Here is an 18815-nt window from a genome sequence, read left to right as displayed (position 1 = left end):
TTTCCACACGGGAATAAATTGTTTACCTCTGTATCATGTTTATGCTTTACTCCAGAAAATTTGAATTTAAAATATGAGAACACAGAGCCCCAAGGCTACAGAAAAATAGTTGTGTGTCATATTTTCCTATGTGGCAGACAGGATGCATTATTTGGGTGGCGGCGGAATCCATTAACACTTATATGCATACTGTAACCATGACAGGCCACATTGGTCGCTTCATGCTCTGGCAAACACACGGGCACGCAACCATCTGAGATGCTCAAATAGACAACCAGGCACATTTACAAATACACATTTAAAGAGATCTGAGCACGGGCGTCTCTCTAGATCAGATCACAGTAAGGAACCAGTCGGACTAGATCACTCTTGCAGGGAGCCAATGGTAATCCACGAAGAAGTGTTTCCAAAATTTGTTTGTTTAAAGGTTCTGGCTGGTTGGCGGTAAGCAGGGCGATAGCAGAAATTCACCAATGACACCAGTGAAGGCCTGACTGACACACACACACACACACACACAGACTGTCCATGTGTCCGATGGTGATAAGCAGTCAAGCCAACCATCCTCTGCTTTCTCTTCAGCATCATGTTATTGTGTGTGCGCGTTTGGGTCTGGATGTGTATCCCTGCCTCTCAAATGAGTTCAGGCGCATGGCTTTAGCAGTGTCAGCCACATGAGACATTTCAGAGCGCGGTGCCAAACTGCCCCAACAACACACTCCACCTTAAAGAGACAGTTCACCCAAAAATAAAAATTCTGTCATCATTTTATTAAAACGTGTATTTGACTCTTTCTTCTGTGGAACACAAAATATATTTTCCAACCTTCTTTAAAATATCTTCCTTTGTGTTCTGCAGAAAAGAGAGCGAGCCATTCAAGCTTAAAATGACATAAGGATCAGTAAAGGATGAATTCATTTCATTTTTGGGTGAACTATCCCTTTAACCTGCTACCCCCGAGAAGATCCATTTCTCACATCTCACAGAGCGGAGTCGGAAGTGCTTTGGTCCTTTAAGGTCCCTCGATAAACATGACAGAAAACATGTGACTGACATTCTTAGTTTCTGCAGGCAAAAACTGAACAAATATACATTATAGAGGCAACTTAAGTCGTCTCGAAATCTCATTGAGAGCTGATTTAGAGTTATAACGTCCCACAGCGCTATACCAAAGACATTCAGAGATTGAGGCACGATGGTGTCCGATCCTCAAACAGAAATGCTTTAAGTCAGTCAGTCTGTCCGTGCCACCAAAGACAACACGCAGCAAGGCACATGAAAGTCTTGCCTTGTATAAACACAGGATCCAGAGCCCATGAGGGAACAAAGTCTACACACATATAAAAGTTGTATCAACCTTCAAGAATGACAACACAAGCAGGAGCAGATTTCGGTCACATACAGATCCATCGGCTCGAAACCCTTGACCTCTCCCTAGAGCCTGCGATGTCTCTTGTTTGCAGTCATAAAGTTTGCAAGGCAAAAACAACAATCCCTGAAACGGCAAAGGCCATGCTTTCATAGCGAAAGGTCAGCGTTTGGCCTTTCTTAGAGACAGAGACGGAGCCAGAAAGAGAGAGAGAGAGATTTTCTAGGCACTGAGACTTATGGGATACGCAGAGGGGAAGGCAGGACTGTGTGTGTCATTGATCTTGACTCAGGGCTTCTCACACACACAAAGGTTACAGCCTACGCACAACTACACCCTGCCAACAACCCACCAGCACCCTTTCAATTATTAACCTCCAAGATATGGGCCCTGTAGGTTGCACCCCAGCAGAAGAGAGGATGGAAGAATGGAAGATACCGAATCTATCAACACCCTCCCTTTCCCCGGATGCCTCTCTCTCGAGTGCGTGTTGAGCGATAGGTCGGTTCAGAGTGCGGTCAGAGAGAGCGTATGGAGTAAAATCCATAGCCTACTTAACGCACCAGAGACCCGAAGCATATCCCTCATGTTCTCAGTCTCTAATAACCACAGTTTAAAAATATCTATAGAATGGAAGAAGGCTAAGATTTATTACATTATCAGTAGGGCTGTCACAGTTACCCTATTAACACAAGCGATTGATTCAATATTTAATACTGTTAATTGTTTTATTTGAAACTTAATTGGACTTTTTAATCTGTTATTTAATGCGAAGCTACACGTTTTATTTTGTGATTTCTGAAAACCAACATGTGTGTGTGCGCGTTTCTCTCTCTCTCTGTCACACAAAGTAACAGAGCTCATTATCTAAAATGTCACCTATTAGCAAATTAAAAGTGTGTTAATGCGATAACCGAATGACGAGATTAATCACAATGTAAGATTTTATTTTAAAATAGCTCAAACTTGACAGAGAGCTATGGTGGGTTGACTAGAGAGGACCTGTGTGTGTCTGAGCGTGATGGGTTTTCGTGCAGAGCTCATTAAGGGGCAATGGGTCCGCTCATCTCGGGCTCTTAAGAGCGCTCTGGTCTGTCGGGGCGCCAGTGTCCCTTTCTCTCTCTCCTCCAGGCGCACATCAAAAATGGGGCAGACTCACTCTGATCTGTTCTGGCTGTCTGGGGCTTTGAAGTCCTTTGGTTATCAGCCAAGCGTGTCACGGTACCTGCAGCCATCTGTGAAGAGCCCACAGTCGGCCACGCAGTCATTGTGTGGATAGAGAGAAATTTACCTGCGGCCCGTTCTGCGCTTTTAGCATACGAGGCACACAAAAATGTGAGAACGAGAAGGTGGGGAACGGCCAATGAAAAGCTTTGCGATGACAGCGATTGCAGTGAAGCCATTGACGATAAGGCTAACTTTTGTCTCTCCGCACACACTCAAAGCTGTTCCTCCTACTCTGTTCCTCTGACAATATCCTGCATTGCCACATAAGATCACGACAGCTCTCACCAACTGTCATTCATATACAACAAACATATTAGTTATAAACATATAAGTTGGTAGGAACGTCTCAAAGTGATAGTTCACTCAAAAATGAAAAATCTGTCATCATAAGCCACGTGTCATTTCAAACCTGTATGACTTTCTTTCTTCTGCAAAACACAAAAAAATGTATTTGAAGAAAGTTGGTAACCGAACAGAAGCAGCACCCATTCACTTCTATTGCATTGACACAAAACCAATGCCAGTGAATGGGTGACGGTAAACCACATTCTTCAAAATACATGTTTTGGGTGTTCTGTTGAATAAAGAAAGCCATACAGGTTTGAAATGACAAGAGGGCGATTAAATGATGAAACAATTCTCATTTTTGTGATAACTATCACTTTAACTGTCCATGCAAAAGCAGGACCAATGATCTACAGTATATAAAATCTATAACACCTTAAAGAGGCGTCATCTCCATGCTTTGTTTATGTCGCAGTAATTTATGGTTCTGTACAAAGCTAAACCATCACATCAAATTGTGAAACTACAGCACAACAAAGCAGGCCAGGCTTAGCTAGGCATAGCCATGCCAAATGGGCAAAGTCATTGGGGTTTCTAGACAACAATTGGATTATATAGGGCGTAAACAACGTGCTTTCAACAGGCTGGCATGAGCAGAGCAGGGAAGGGAAGAGCTTACCGAAAGACCAATAAATAAACAGTGAGCTAATTTATCCATGTATGCTCATGCACACAAACACAACCTTCAGATGGAAAAACTGCGTACCATCTTTACGTACTTTCAACTTAAAGGCATAGTTCAACAAAAACGGAAAATTGTCACTTATTCACTCTCAGGACTATTTCTTCTGTGGAACACAAAAGAAGATATTTTGAAAAATGTCTGGTTTGGGGTCCAGACAATGGAAATCAATGCGGGGGAAGGTTGTTCAATAAATGTTCAGAATTTTTGAATTATTCATTTTTGAAGTATGTTGGGTGCGAAATACCTACATAACAGTGCCCCTACCTACATAAAAGAGCTTATTTCACACTACAACCCATCACGCTCTCTAGGATCTCAAAACTCCAGACTTTTGATAACACCTACAATAACTAAATTCTCATACGTAGCACCTACACTCTGGAATAGCCTTCCCAATACTATTCGAGGATCAGACACACGCGCCCAATTTAAATCTAGATTAAAGACACATCTTTTCAGCCAAGCATTCACTTAATGCAAATATGCTGAATAAACCAGCGGGAGACTGCTGACATTCGATATTATTTACTAGAATGATCTTGCTTGTTCTATAAACACCATCCACTGTGCTGTGTTTGACCTTTTTTGTGTTTTTCAGTTTTTCTCCCCTGTAAAGCTGCTTTGGAACAATGCACATTGTGAAAAGTGCTATATAAATAAAATTGTATTGAATCGAATCGTAATAGATCTCCAAACCGCCGATAGAAATGGGAATCCAAAAGAATGTAACCATATCATACAGTATATGTTTATGCACTATTTTGAAAGACGTAAACACTGCTCCAGAAGAACTTCCTGTTTCACTCTTCTGACACTACAACAACGTTGGAACGAAACGCAACCAACATAACATTTAGAACTGAATTGAAATGTGAAACAAACATCTTTTAGACTTGTCAAATTTACAAATTACAGGAAGTGCTTCTAGACCAGTGTTGTTCACATCTTGCAAACCGGTCTATATATTAAATACAATTCTGCTCAGACCGGCAATTCTCTTTTGGTGCTATCTATTATATTTAAATACAATTACAGACAATACTGCTCAAATGTGTAATGTGTAACTTTAACTACACTGATAGTTATAGTGAGTCATGTGTTTGTTCTCTAATGGTGAGCTCAGACATCATTTGTGAGTCGTGACTAATTTGTGAGTCGTTTTGACGATTCAGTAAAAACGTTTATTTATAAAAGATAAACGGCGACTTTGACCGACATGCTGCATTCGTTCCTGTTATCTTTTTTAAACAGTTCTAAAAAGAAGACATTCTCGATTACCAACCCAAGTCACCAGTCAATTCATCTCCACAGCACTAATGTGTTTTACTAGAATTAATAGCTGTAACCACGAGATATATGAATGAGCAGCACGGCACAACAGCAGCCGAATTCCATCAGTCAGTGGCTGGTGATATGAACCCTGGTGCCTGTAACCATAGGTGTGAAGGCGAAATGAATGGTGTCCTTCACGAAGGAGTAATTGCCATGTGATTACACAGCACAGCAAATCCAGCCACGATGAAAAAAGCCCCCCTTTCATTTCCCTTTGTTGGTGGAAGAATGCACCCGGGAGAGACCCCGGTGTGAACTGATCCCCTCATATCTGATCAAAGGAAACATGCCAGTTGGACCCCCACCCTGTAAGAAAAAGCACATCCACCAGCGGAACGGGTCAAAAACAGACCTGTTTCGGAAAAAACCTAGCTTCCATTATCCAATTGCTGAGTTTCCTTTTTGCATTTTCATTGCTGCTTATTTACCCCGCTAAGTGACCGTATGTTGACACAACCTGGCAACTAAATGCAAAACCTTTTGTTTACAGACTAAACAAGCCACATATCCCAGAATGCTGCAGGGTACTGGTGGGTGTAGTAAGGTATGACACCCAGCCTTGTCGAAAAAATGCCCTTGGTGCTGCATCGCATCTGTCGGCCGCACCGTGAAATAAACAAAGCGGCTTGCAGCTGTATTCCTGCAAGACTCATCTACCTCAACACAGTGCAAGTGGTGAAAGATCTTGAGCTTACATTATAGACATCTCTCTCTCCCTCATAGCGGCCTAGGAATTTGTACCACTACGTAGACAAGACAAACAGAGAACAGCAAATTGGTCATTTAAGCTGGGAACTAAAGTTACATAACAAATGATTAGGCAAGTCAACATTGAGCTCCGAGCGAGGCATACGGGAGAATTACAAACGCATAATAAAATCCCATCCTGTAGGTCACGAGCCGCAATGCACAGGAGGTACGGAGCAGAACAGAAGTCAATAACACAGGGCACAGTCCTTCCACTTTTGGTTTCTGTCAGTAGGACAGAATCCATTATCTAACCCACCCCCATATCCCACAATTCAGCTCCCATGGGCATCACAAGCACACCTGAGAGCGATTTCCCTCAATGAAGTTCTGCGAGCTCAAATGTCCCTTAGGCTTCAAAAGAGCATAAGACGTGGACAGAATAATAACGTTCTGAGGGGCTGCGGTTCATTCATTGACCCATGGTCAAGCAAAAATTCCTTTAAGGGCTTCTGAGAATAATGGACTGGAAACTTCTCTTTCAGGAAGTGACCAATGACATGGGCAGAGTCGCTGTCAATTATAGATTGCAAAGAAAATCAAGCATTTGCGGGGTTCGCCAAACAGAGACTGGCGTGACAATGCCTCCGAGCGCTTTCAAAGAAGCATTTCCTTTCAGCCGAGGGGGCAACAATGCAAAGTCAGTCAGGGCTAATGACCTCAAAATTTATAGATTTTCCTGCAATTCTCTGCCATGCTGGACTGGCAATGACCTTGGATGCTGGGTCTGGGTTAAGATCAGTAAGGGACACATCAATCAACTACGCCAAAACAGAAATGGACATTTAGGACGGAGTTGCCAAATGACAAAAACTGTTTAACTGAATCCCGTTGAATCTAACTGACTATCTTGAAAATACATTTCGATAACTAAATCATGTGGCAAAAATCCCACAAATATGAATCCCACCAAATAATATAAAAGCTAAGGGTATTTCAGCCGGGTCCTGGTCCTCACATAAAGCATTTATCAACATGTCAGTGTGGGTTACGAGGCCAGGTGCCAAGACTCCTCTGGACCCAGATTATTCTTCCGTACGGGACCGGGCCAGAGCTGGGTCGGCACGACACTCCACAAAGACACATCAGTGCTGGGGAAAAGGCAACAACAAAGAGCTCTCACTATAGAATGGTTGGCTTTACAAACATATCCATGGACAGTCTGTACCCCAAACTGGAGCTGTAAGAGATATTTATTCACAAACTGAAAGGTCTTTTACGCCTGGTTTTGAAAAGAACCAAACACAGCGCACATTAGGCTTAACTACACGATACACGCATAAGCATGCGATGAGCAGGGGAGTCAACAAATAAATGCTTGGCCGTCAGTCATAGAACCTACTCGGAAGCTTTAATCAGGTTTTGATGTGCGTTCAAGAAGAACTGATTGCGGAAACTATAAAAACACAGAAAAACTACAAAAAAATGATTGTTCAACAATACGAGATGTATGTTCTATGTGCAAATTCATAGCATCCATAAAACAGCAGGAAGAATATTCATAAACATTGTTGCATGTCTTGTTTGTGTCACCATTGGACTGCATAATGAGATGAACGTCCTGCTATTTGTTTCTTAAACTACCTATGAAGATTTGGTTTGTGATCACAAGGCACTGTCAAACAGCATACCCCCATCCACCCAAACCCCTTAGGAGATGCTGTTTACACAACAGCCAAACCAAGTCTTCAGAGTGTAATGATGGCTGAACCAAGTCTCAAGAGACTTCGGATGTCCCACAAGATGACCCTCGTGGGTCTAGTTTCACGGAAGACTAAAATATGTATCTATGCAATCGTGCATACATTACAGTATGTATAAATCCTGTAACAGCATCTGTGAAAGTTGTTAAGAAAAAGTTTGCCACATGTTTTAACCAGTTCATCATGCAAGGATATTCTTATATAAATGGCAGAACAAACAAGGGTGCCGTTGCTTAATGGCCAGTAGAGGGTGCAAAGCTAATCAATCAGAAATAAGATTAAATAATGCCAGAAAAACCATAACGAAATTATTTACGCATCATCTGTCCTTTATAATAACTTATTTCAGAGACAAGCCACATTCGCTATAACACGGAGAATAAGCATGTGGACTTTCATACACCACGTCGGACGTTTTTGTGCAAATTATAATCTAAAGCCAATTTGAGCAACAGCAAACCACAGGAGGTACCTACAAAGACTATAATTAACGACATCAGCCACCGAGCACCTATGTCCAAAAATACAGTCTAGGTAAGCAGCTCATGCTTTCATATACAACCTCAAGTGACTCAAGAAAAAAACGAAAACAGGTATTTGTGGATGCATCACATTAACCTCGCGCACCCAGCATCAATCCCACAAAGCAAATAAAAGTCCAAACTTTGCTATAGAGGAACGTTGCACAATGTGTTATTTTCTGCATCAGTCGCCTTATTACTGCAGTGTATGAACCACACCGCTATCATTAGTTTAGCATAATAACAGCAAACATGACAACATATAGACTTTGCAATACCTTTAGACAACAACAAGACAGTGATTGCAAATCTAAAAACTAACTTATCATTTTACGATAATAACTGCTGTGTATATACCTGTCTGCATGTTTTATGTGCACTTTTCTCTCTTTGCAAATGCGTTTTAACTATAACAAGAGAGAATTTGAGATACCACCGTGAAGGCTTATGACAGAATTAACATTATGGGAGAGACAGCATTACGCGATCAGGTTCGTGGTTTCAAATACAGTCACTATTCACAGCATAACAGGGCGAATTCAACAACTAACGAACAGATCCAGCCAAGATCGAGTCAATATAAATAAACACTAATTGAACGCATATTTAATCTAATAATAATAATTATATACGTGCAATGAACCTCCGATGGTCCCTCTGCGGAGAGAGTGAATAATGTTTCTTAATCATGCGCAGGTTTGTCATTCATTTTACAGCCGTGAGGGTTGAAGGTCTTACCTTCGTATACAGGGGCCATCGGTGCAAGAATTCCTGTTATTCATGGCAAAAAATGAAGCGACAGCACTGTTCAGAAGTCAATAAAAATCTGCCATCTTGAGCCGCGGACAGAATCGCTGCCGTCTCCTGCATTACTAACCCAGTTCGCCGGGAGAGAAAAGGATGAAAATATAAACAATCACATCCAGATTTTCAGTTTGATGATCGGTCCAGGGGGTGTGATGAAAAGAGGATGTCTGCAACTTCACTCCACGGGTCCGGGTTGGTGTTTTGGCTCCTGGAAAGAGCCAAATTGCAGGTCTTGGGCTTCAGCTGGTGGCGATCATGTCTGTGTGGAGTGAGTGCCTGCAAAAGTTGCAATGGGGAAAAACGAGCGAGAGAGCGGAGCGACTTCGCGTTATAATCGAGCCGCGAGATCATCGATCGCGATGAGCCGGTCAGACAATCAAACGTCGATGCAATCGAGTTAAACAGACGCCACAACAAGCCTCAAAAACGCAAACATGTTATGCGTACAATAATTATAGTTCCTTTATTACAGTACTATGGTTATATTGTCCCTGCTAAGAAAAGTATTTAGATGTTATTCAATATTTCTGCGTCACCTGGGTCTACTTGGCTTTTTTAATCGTATATTACTTATAATAAGTAATGTGTTGGGTTTTACTGGTGGGCTGTTGAGTACTAGTTGAACCCCATGCAATCCTTCTGCTACAGCTGATCATTCATAAAAAACACAAGTATAGGGAGATACAGTGGTGGTGATATCATAATGTTAATACAATGTCATTTTGACATTACTTTACTGTGAAAATAACTATATTTTAAGCTGTGTTAAGTAACAAGCATTTAGAATATTGGTAACGCTTTACATTAAGGTATCCTTTGTGAAGCATTTATCAATGTGTTCATTAATGATTAATGAGTCATTTACAAATTGCATTATAAAGCAGTTATAACGGCATGGATAAAAAGGGGGATTCTAACGAAATGCCTGCCAAATAGTGAGCAGGTATAAGAAAACAACATAACATCCTATAGTGTCCAGTCTGATAGCCTATATTGCAAACTACATCAAGACAACGGATCTGCTTTCGACTCAAATACATAATGAATAAATACATTCATTAAGCATTTATAACGTGTGAGTTAAAGATGGCTCACTATTTGGCAGCTATTTCGTAGCAGTTATAACTGCTCCATAATGCATTTGTAAATGCCTTACTAATCATCAATGAACACATTTATAAATGCTTTATAAAAGGTACCTTAATGTAAAATGTTACCAGAATCTTTGTGCCATTTTCATTCAAATGTGTTTTGTGGTCATACCTTATCTAATTTCAGCAAGGCTGCACAATTTTGTAATTTTTTTTTAAAGCAATAGCCTAAATGAAATAACGGAACTGTATGATTTCTATAATCTATGTAAGTTACAATTTGTTTTTATTTTCATCATGTCTGTTCACTGAATTATTACAGAATGAGGTCCATCAGAATCGGATGACAGAGATTTATAATAATCTGTCATCTAGTCATTCGGGTTTACCCAAACAATGCAGGCCAAACATACAAGTGAAAAGACTCAAATCGATTGTTCACCGTCAAATGAGAAACTGTACAAATGAGAGAATATGCCTATTTTTTTTGTGTTAAAATAATTTTCATTGTATATTATAAAATATAATATAATATATAAAATATAATATAATATATAAAATATAATATAATATATAAAATATAATATAATATATAAAATATAATATAATATAATACATAATATAATATATACATAAAATATAATATATACATAAAATATAATAAATACATAAAATGTAATCAATACAATACAATACAATACAATACAATACAATACAATACCAGAACAGAACAGAACAGAACAGAACACTACTACAAGAGCCACAAGCCTTTGCGTGAAAATTGTAGTTCTACTTGACACATAGAAACTACATGTCCCAAAAACGCCACGGTATCTGTTGTCGCAAGGGTCTGATTTCATACAAGAGGTAAGCGCGGTGTTTATATCGTTTCCTATCATCATCAGCTAATAAACATTTGACGCTTTAACATCTCATAAACAAGCGGAAGCATTATTTCACGAGTACACGATCAGTGCTTAGTCAGATACGCAAGTTACGAAACAAAAGAGGCAGACTACACAACCTTGACTACTTTTAAACGAGATTTCTTGTCGGTGACATAACATCGCATCAAATGATTGAATCTGTTTATTTGACTCAAAATATGCAAATGAAAACGTGTCACTAAAGTAACGCGTCTCTTTTATTTCACTCTAATTCACTGATATTTATTTGTGCATTCATTTATAAAAAATAAAGCACGTGATATTTGTCTAAACTCACTTTTTGCTGTATGCTTAGTGTTATCTGTTAAACATTTATCTTTCATTATTGCGACATTATAAATAACAGGTTAAAATTCAACATAATGGAGCACGTTTCAAACAGATCCATGTCATCAAAGATAATAATTGACCATGTCAACAAAGTTTGATGCTGCTCGTATTCTGTGACGTACAAACCTCTTAAACTGTCTGTTTATTAGAAAATACTTTACGAATATGATTGCTAAAGTGCGACAAGACACAATCATGTTGGTCACTCTTTATTTGCTGATTACTCAATTTTTCATGTTCTATTGAATAACCAATAAATAATAAAATATTTGCAGTTTGTGCAGTAAAACATTACATTTTCATTTTAAAAATACACATTTTAATATGTTGCCATCAATCCTCAGAGGTAGCTTGGGATGTAAATGCAACAATAACACAACGAGTTGTTTATATTGCGACTTCCAATAACATCTTATTTAACAGGAATAGCCTACTGTAATTAAAAACTTTTGACTATATTTTATGGGATACAGTGTATCAAACTTGAAATGTAAAATATTCAACTTAAAATATAAATGCATATCAATTTCTATTATTTACAAAAAGAAAAAGCATTGTTACAAATCTGCCTCATTTGTTACTCGAGTTAAATGTATTTTTGTGTGAGCTCTGCAATGTAGCAAAGTCTTGTGGGAGATTTAATCTTCTTTTGGAATGTAATTCTTCTGAGATTTACATCACACTGACACGGAAGAGCACAACATGTGATGCCAAGAACTGATATGTATCCGATTTTGTTCTCACAATTATAGGTCTTTAGTGTGTCGAGAGCCAATTTTCAGATAAATAATTTAATTTTAAGAGCATGTGTGCCCAATAATGAAACAGGTTATAATAATTTTAGTTCTCTAAAATGCTGTAAGTTTTGTTACTCTTCCCCCACGTTTCCAGATTCTTTTGACTTCTCTTTCAAATACGCTCTATGTGGTTATTGCCCATGTGGACTGTCATAGAAGTAGGGTTTCTATAGTCGTGCATTAGCAACTGCTTACTTTACTAAAACCCACATCCTTTTACAAATAAGGTTTAGCTGCTTGCTGAATGCTATAATACATTTTGCAGGTATAATAAGTAAGCATGATGTCAGGTAACCTAGTTCCATTCATGGTTCTTATACAAACATTTGTGTGCTGTATGAATATGTACATGTGTTGTTTGTTGTTTGCCTGTATGCACTTTCTGTTCCTCGTGAGAGATTGTAAAGAAACAAGGAAGTTTTGATAGCATTAGACATTTTTTCATGTGTCTTTGGAGGGGCGGTGCTGGTTAACCATTACATTTATATTATGTTTTTTATTAATACACAGGGTAGCGTGGGGACGCTGGGAAAATCAGAGTGTCACAGAAATTCACACTCATAAAGGACGATATCTATTCAAATTGATTTTTACATTTTATGTGGAGGTGATTTACATTTTCTTGATGGTACATGCCTGTGCGATATGAACATTGCCACTGTGATGTGAGGATGTTGTGGGTGAGACTTCTGGCTGTTTGCTTATTGATCAAAAGTCAGATGTTTGAGCCATGTCATAAGAGCCGTCCTCCAAGTTTCCATAGATTGGGTTCTTCTTTCAATGTAAATACGGGAAATGCGTCCCAAATAAATCCCAACATTGCAAAATATTTACAGTTGGGTGTTGGATTTACTATTTTGGGAAACAAAAAGACAAACACCAACAGGGTTAACACACAAATCGACCCAATGCTGTCATGAGCTATAATAGCCTTAAAATATGAGTAAAATCTGAACAATCAAAATGCTTTGAAAAGTATAATGATTTATTATGTCCATCGTATGTTACAAAAACTGCAGAATGAGTTGCCCTTTACCATTAAATACTTAACAAGCAATACAAATAGCAACATATCTAAAAGTAACAGAAATACAACAATGCTCATGTTATAAAGTTTTAACAAAGTGAAAAAATCTGCAAATGCATTCATGGTACAAAAATCTCTCCTGTGTACAGGAAGCCACTGTTTGAGAGGGAAAGATCTCATCATGGTCCAACTGTTGGTGGACGTTCTGAAATGGTTCAGAGTGGAGGCGAGTGGATTCTCTGTGACCGTCTGCCTTTTTCTGCTTTTTCTCAGCCTCCTCTACTGGTGAGAAAAACATTCATCTATGATCCACCTTGATTTTGAACTTTGCAACCGCACACAAACACACTGTCCTTCACAGATTACGGTGGGAGATATTTACGTTACGTTTCTTAAGCCCTTTTCACACAGAGATCCTGGAAAATACACGGAAAATGTGTCCAGGAATTTGTCCCTGGTTCGTTAGATTTTGTTCATTTTGTTCGATTTTGCCACAGGTTTTCTGGAATCTGCGTGCGTTCATACACATCCTGTGAAGATCCCGTAAATACATGTGACGTAATATACTGCAATGTAATGTTATGTGCATTTTTGTTATTATGAAAATAGGGTTGAACACGGTGAAAGATATTTCCTTGCTGTGTTTTTAGGTGGCTAAATAGCGCAATGTGTTGTTATTATTACTGCCTTCCTTTATTTAGTGCCAAATAGGCCTAAATCATCTCCCTTTTTTGTTATTATTCTGTAGCATATATTGTTGCCTTTTGCAAATGACAGAGATGTCAATTCCAAAACAAACTTTTAATTTATATTTTAATATTGGTAAACGCAGAAAACAACGAAGAGGAATGTTTATATTGTTTTTGTTGAGAAAAACAAGCACATAAATGTTCGGGTGAAAGTTTGGAATAAGCCTGTTAACAGTGTCTGCACAGAAACTCGCGGGCTTCTCCGCTGCCCATCACGAGCACAGAAGGTGCACACATTGTTTTAAAGGTTGTTAACGGATCAAGTTTATTAAAGCGCTGTGTATCTCACAGACAACGCTGTTCTCACATCTGACCTTAAGTTTAGGACTCTTGCATTCATCCGTGATTTAGCTTAAGACAAAAAGGCCTATTTTTTAGTCTTCGATTTCCTAACAAACAAAAATGACGCGCTTAACTATATTTGTTTTCATAGCCAAATTATTTATGATTTATTATAGACGTGTCATCACTACATGGCTTTAACGGCAATGTTTCTGCCTTTTGGTCACACAGTGCGCTTTCCGGGACTGATCCCGTTAATGTTATAGGTCCCCTTTACGGAATCACAATCCGGGATGCGTTTGCAGGTTTAAAGGTCCAGTGTGTAATTTCTGGGATGATCTATTGATAGAAATGCAATATAATATACATAGCTATGCCTTCAGAGGTGTTTTTACATTTAGTCATTTAGCAGACGCTTTTATCCAAAGCGACTTACAAAGAGTTCTGGGAGCAATAAGCGATATGTCATACAAAGAAAGACCTTACATAATGAAGCGTTATGTTTTTAGTACCTTAGAATGAGCTTTTTCTATCTATATACACCCAGGGTCCCTTTGCATGTAATTCCCCATGTTCTGTCAGCCGTCGTAGTGTTTCGGAAGGGGGGGTGGAGTGAGCAGTTGGTTGCAATTCGTAACCTTGCCACTATGCATCACTGACTGGACCTTTAACAGTGTGGTGTGATGCACCGAGCGCAGTGAAATCCGAACAGCTCTGACTTGTTTGCCTAAATACACAGTGATCTGATTACATTCCCATCACACATGCCTCAGTACTTATCTTTGAACCGTCTTCCTGTTTCAATGCAGACAGTGTCCAGATTCAGGGCTTATTTTGTTGTCATGTGAGGACAAGGATAAAAAAGGTCTCCTGGGTACATGAAAGTTAGGAAAACGTCCAGTTTACTCCACATCCAAATTACTCATTAATATAGTCTATGTAGACGGGTTTACATATGTTAAACCACCTGATGTTACCATTTTTTCTTGCATTACAATTTGATTGCAGTTCAGAATCTGCTACAGTCATTTAATCACAGCCACATCGTCATCTTTAACTTCGACATTTATATTGTCACCTTTAATAAAGTCCTCTGAAAAACAGAGCTCGCAGGGTAATTCAAGTTTATGAACTTATCTATTTTAGACTGCAGTTTTCAGTCACGTCACCTGAGCTTTGTTCAGCGGTGCCTTGACCCGTTGCTGCACGCGTAACGTCGATGTGAAACGTAAGGTTAAATCTCGTCTGTCATTAAGGTATAAAAAACAGAAGTGTCGTAAAGAAGTGTTGTAGTTATTTCTTTAAAGAAATTTTACGGTTATCTAGGAAATGATTACAGAATATTCATTAATGACATATCAAAGAGGAATTTGATTAATAAACATGAAAGAAAAGCTCAGATTGCAATCATCTGCTTTGTCCCCCATGGGGCACAAATCCTGTCTGTGTTACTTAACTTTTAGCAGTCTCACACACATACACACACTTTGTTCTTCAGAACAAGTAAATTCCTGTCTGTTGGCAAAGGCACAACTGTCATTCACCGTAGACTTAAAGAGGTTAGTTATATAAGGGCTTTCTCATACTGTCATAGCGCAAATGGAGATTTATATCAGGGATGAAACATAGCTGCACATGGGTAACCATGACAAAGAGGTTCGAAAATCCAAGATTTTGAAGAGACCGTGTCAATACGTTTTTGGGCAGGTCCCAAAGCCATATTAGAGGATTAGTTCCCTGCTTTTTGAAACTTTACTGTTCCCAAAAAAGTAAGCCTTGTGAAACTGCTTGTCAAACACATATTTCATGACATAGACTTTTAAAACAAAAGACTGTGTTCTGGAACAAAACCTACCTATTTTCAGAGAATCCAAATGTGTCCGGTCAGGTCGGTTCTGTGTAAACTTAAAAGCTTTTTTATTGGCATAAATCTTACATTTGAATTGGTAAATTTGCAGCCATGCAGCAAAACATGCAAGAGCCATGGTCGGATCGATACAGTTTTTTTGCCTTTTTCATTTAACTTTGTTGATAAATATTTTTGACAAATTGTTATTGGAAGAGATCAGATGTTGGTGTACAAATAAAAAAAATAGATGGCTTGCTACCTCCGTCACTACGTCTTCAAAAAACTGCTTCCACATGTTACTTTTTCCTTGGACCGAGATATCAATAATTGGAAGAAATGATCATCAGTGCAAAAGGTTGTAGGAGCATCTATCTTTTTTATTTTTTTAAGCAGGGGTCCAATGACACCAGAATGTGAGCAAAGCATGATCTAAACTTCTTCTGAACTATGTCCCCTTCTGCTCCATTACACGTAAACGTGTAATGAGAGGGGACTGAAGACAGACGCGCCGTCACCCGCTGGGAAATAAAATGTTCGGTTTAGCCCACAAAGTTACTTTCAGCACATGTCAACCTTGGGGCCACCCTTGGTTTTTTTATCATATTTTGGAATGATGAGATGATTAACTTATTTCTATGTGCATGAAACATAATAAGCGCAAGTGTGCAAACTATTGTGTAAACAATTTAAGGATTTGCAGAAAGCTGTTTGTAAAGTCATGTTTGTTTGCATTTGCATTTTATGCATTTGACAGACATTCAAGTGACTTATGGCATCATAAAAAGCTATACCTTTTATTCGTTTAATGCAAAGGTACAGAAACAGGATGGTGTTTAAGTTCATGTCCTTAGTTCGAAGTGTCTGTACAAATATCAAAATCAAAATGCTGTCAATGGACTACATGCTGGTTTATTCAAAGCTCCGAACAATATAGAAAATAAACACAGTGAAGGTTAAAGCACATTATCATATTGATAAAGTTGCTCTGTCCTCATTACATACGAAATGTCCTTCCTTCCTCTTGAAAACTGTGAAATCCCCTTCTGTGAAACCTGAGAAATTTGTTTTTGTTTCTCATTGAAAACTTGGTAATCCCTCTAACTAAACACATCGCCTTGTGACCATGACCGGATCTTGCTGGCAAGACCGAGTGGAGAAGATGACACATTCTAGTAGATCTTCTCATAAAATTTTAAAGAGCGATCCGAGGGCGGACCCATCTGTCATCCTCTGGACTGACCACATAAACAGCGGGCACGGCTTCACAAAGGTCACGCACTTAGATATGTGACATCTGCTGTTACATCACTATTTTTCTTTCTCTCTAGCTCGCTCTTCCATAAAGTGAACTTCTGGATCATTGCAGGAGACTATTAAACATCTTAATCCTAATGCATGAGGTTATTAAATCTTACACACAGGCAGCTAGAGATGTTATGATTCATGCTGAATTAAAATCACCCCATTTGATCTCTGCATGCTGTCCCTCAAGTATTCGATTCAAGATGTAGGTGTTGGGCAGCAGTTGAGGTTACAACCTGAAAATAATAACACGTCTGTACTCTGAAGATGTAGTTATGTATATTATGTTCATATTTTTGCATTTTTGTCAATATGTCCTCCACAAATTATACATTGGACCTTTAAAGGCCGGATTTTTCCCAAAAAAGAAATTTGTCATTCATATCTTAGCTCATGTTGTCTAAAGTATTTTCCTTCGTCCAATACATTTCAGTTTCAGAAAATCAGATGTTTTTATCCAACGTAAGGAGTAATATGTTCAGTTTTAGGTGAACTATTCCTTTTAAAATATACGGTGCTCTGTGTATGTTGGAATGTTTCTCATTTGTAAAAGCCACTGCTAGATTGACTGTCCCCTTTGGTCTTCCTTAGTCCAATCTGAGTGACTATCTCTGCCCTCCAACACGCAAGTTAAAGCAGAGTGCCGACCATTCAATACCGATTGCATCAATCTCTGGACAGCTGACATGGCAGCCAGGCACTTGCGCACACTCTTTGACTTTCTTTGTCATTGGCCGGGCTGCAGAACAGTTATTGTTTAATTGAGGACCATCGGACAGCTCATCCATCACAGATGTTAATCATATCAAACATTCGCACCTCCCCGAGAAGCTGCTACGTTCCTCCGTTTCCACGGTGACGGGCACCTAATAAATCTAAATATGCTAATCTACTCTAATTTCACCCAGATCCACCCTCTGTTGTAAATGAGCTCGCACTGTGAGACTGCCAATATGGAAATGGAGCACCTTAGCACACGCCATTACAGCCCATAACCAAATTGTCGTGACACCTCATGCTGCAGATGTGCGGAAGGAGAGTTATATGTAAATGATGTCTCAATAACTATTGGATTATAAAGTGACACAAGTCAGATGCCCATTTCGTCAGGCACTCGGTTTGCTTGGCAGTGCCGTCGGAACACTGCAGAACGCCGGGAAGCGACCGCCGAGCCCTCCCACAGCTTGCATTAATTCGCTCTTATTATGGTGTGATTTCACATTAGATCATCTTGACACAGCTTCTGAAATTTCATTTTTTACCGCTCGGGATTCTTAAGGGATTAATGAGGTATAAGTAAAGTCCTGAAGAAAATCTGGACAGCTCACATTACTTGAACAAGAAGTCTCATCCTGGTCATAAAATTTAGGTTGAGTTTAACATGAGTCAAGTACATTGCCTTTCACATTTTACCCAACAGCTTTGATCATTTACTTAGCCTTATGTCATTGCAAACCAGTATGACTTTCTTCTGCAGAACACAAAAGAAGATATTTTGAATTTTGAAAAAATATGAGCCCCCTTGACTTCCACATTTCTCAAAATATCTTCCTTCGTGGTCCACACAAGAAAGAGCGATACAGGTTTTGAAGCACACGAGGGTTAATAAATTATGACAGAATTGTTATTTTTGTGTGAACTATCCCTTTTAGATTTATTGCTTTGTTTTGCTATTAAAAAATGACAACGAATGGGTTTGGATCTA

The 18815-nt window shown here is 39.0% G+C and overlaps 2 protein-coding genes across 4 annotated transcripts in view; one reads left to right on the top strand and one right to left on the bottom strand.

The window, feature by feature from the left end:
• The window catches only part of hipk2 (homeodomain interacting protein kinase 2), a 77529-nt gene extending 68447 nt beyond the window's left edge, over positions 1–9082 (bottom strand). The window contains exon 1 of one of the 2 annotated variants that reach the window (XM_079465527.1): positions 8668–9082. In XM_079465527.1, coding sequence (XP_079321653.1) covers positions 8668–8686 — 19 coding nt within the window. In that variant the 5' untranslated portion in view covers positions 8687–9082. The remainder of the gene's footprint in view (positions 1–8667) is intronic. The other variant, XM_079465528.1, reaches the window with a different exon arrangement.
• A 1540-nt stretch (positions 9083–10622) lies between these two features.
• Positions 10623–18815, top strand: part of tbxas1 (thromboxane A synthase 1 (platelet)) — a 46791-nt gene continuing 38598 nt past the window's right edge. The window contains exons 1-3 of one of the 2 annotated variants that reach the window (XM_079465878.1): positions 10664–10694; positions 12412–12508; positions 13078–13213. In XM_079465878.1, the coding sequence (XP_079322004.1) occupies positions 13110–13213 (104 nt within the window). In that variant the 5' untranslated portion in view covers positions 10664–10694; positions 12412–12508; positions 13078–13109. Of the gene's footprint in view, positions 10695–12411; positions 12509–13077; positions 13214–18815 lie in introns of both variants that reach the window. The other variant, XM_079465877.1, reaches the window with a different exon arrangement.

This window comes from Barbatula barbatula, assembly GCF_947034865.1.
Source record: "Barbatula barbatula genome assembly, chromosome: 10".
Classification (NCBI taxonomy): Eukaryota; Metazoa; Chordata; class Actinopteri; order Cypriniformes; family Nemacheilidae; genus Barbatula; species Barbatula barbatula.
This window is presented reverse-complemented; position numbering and strand designations above follow the sequence as displayed.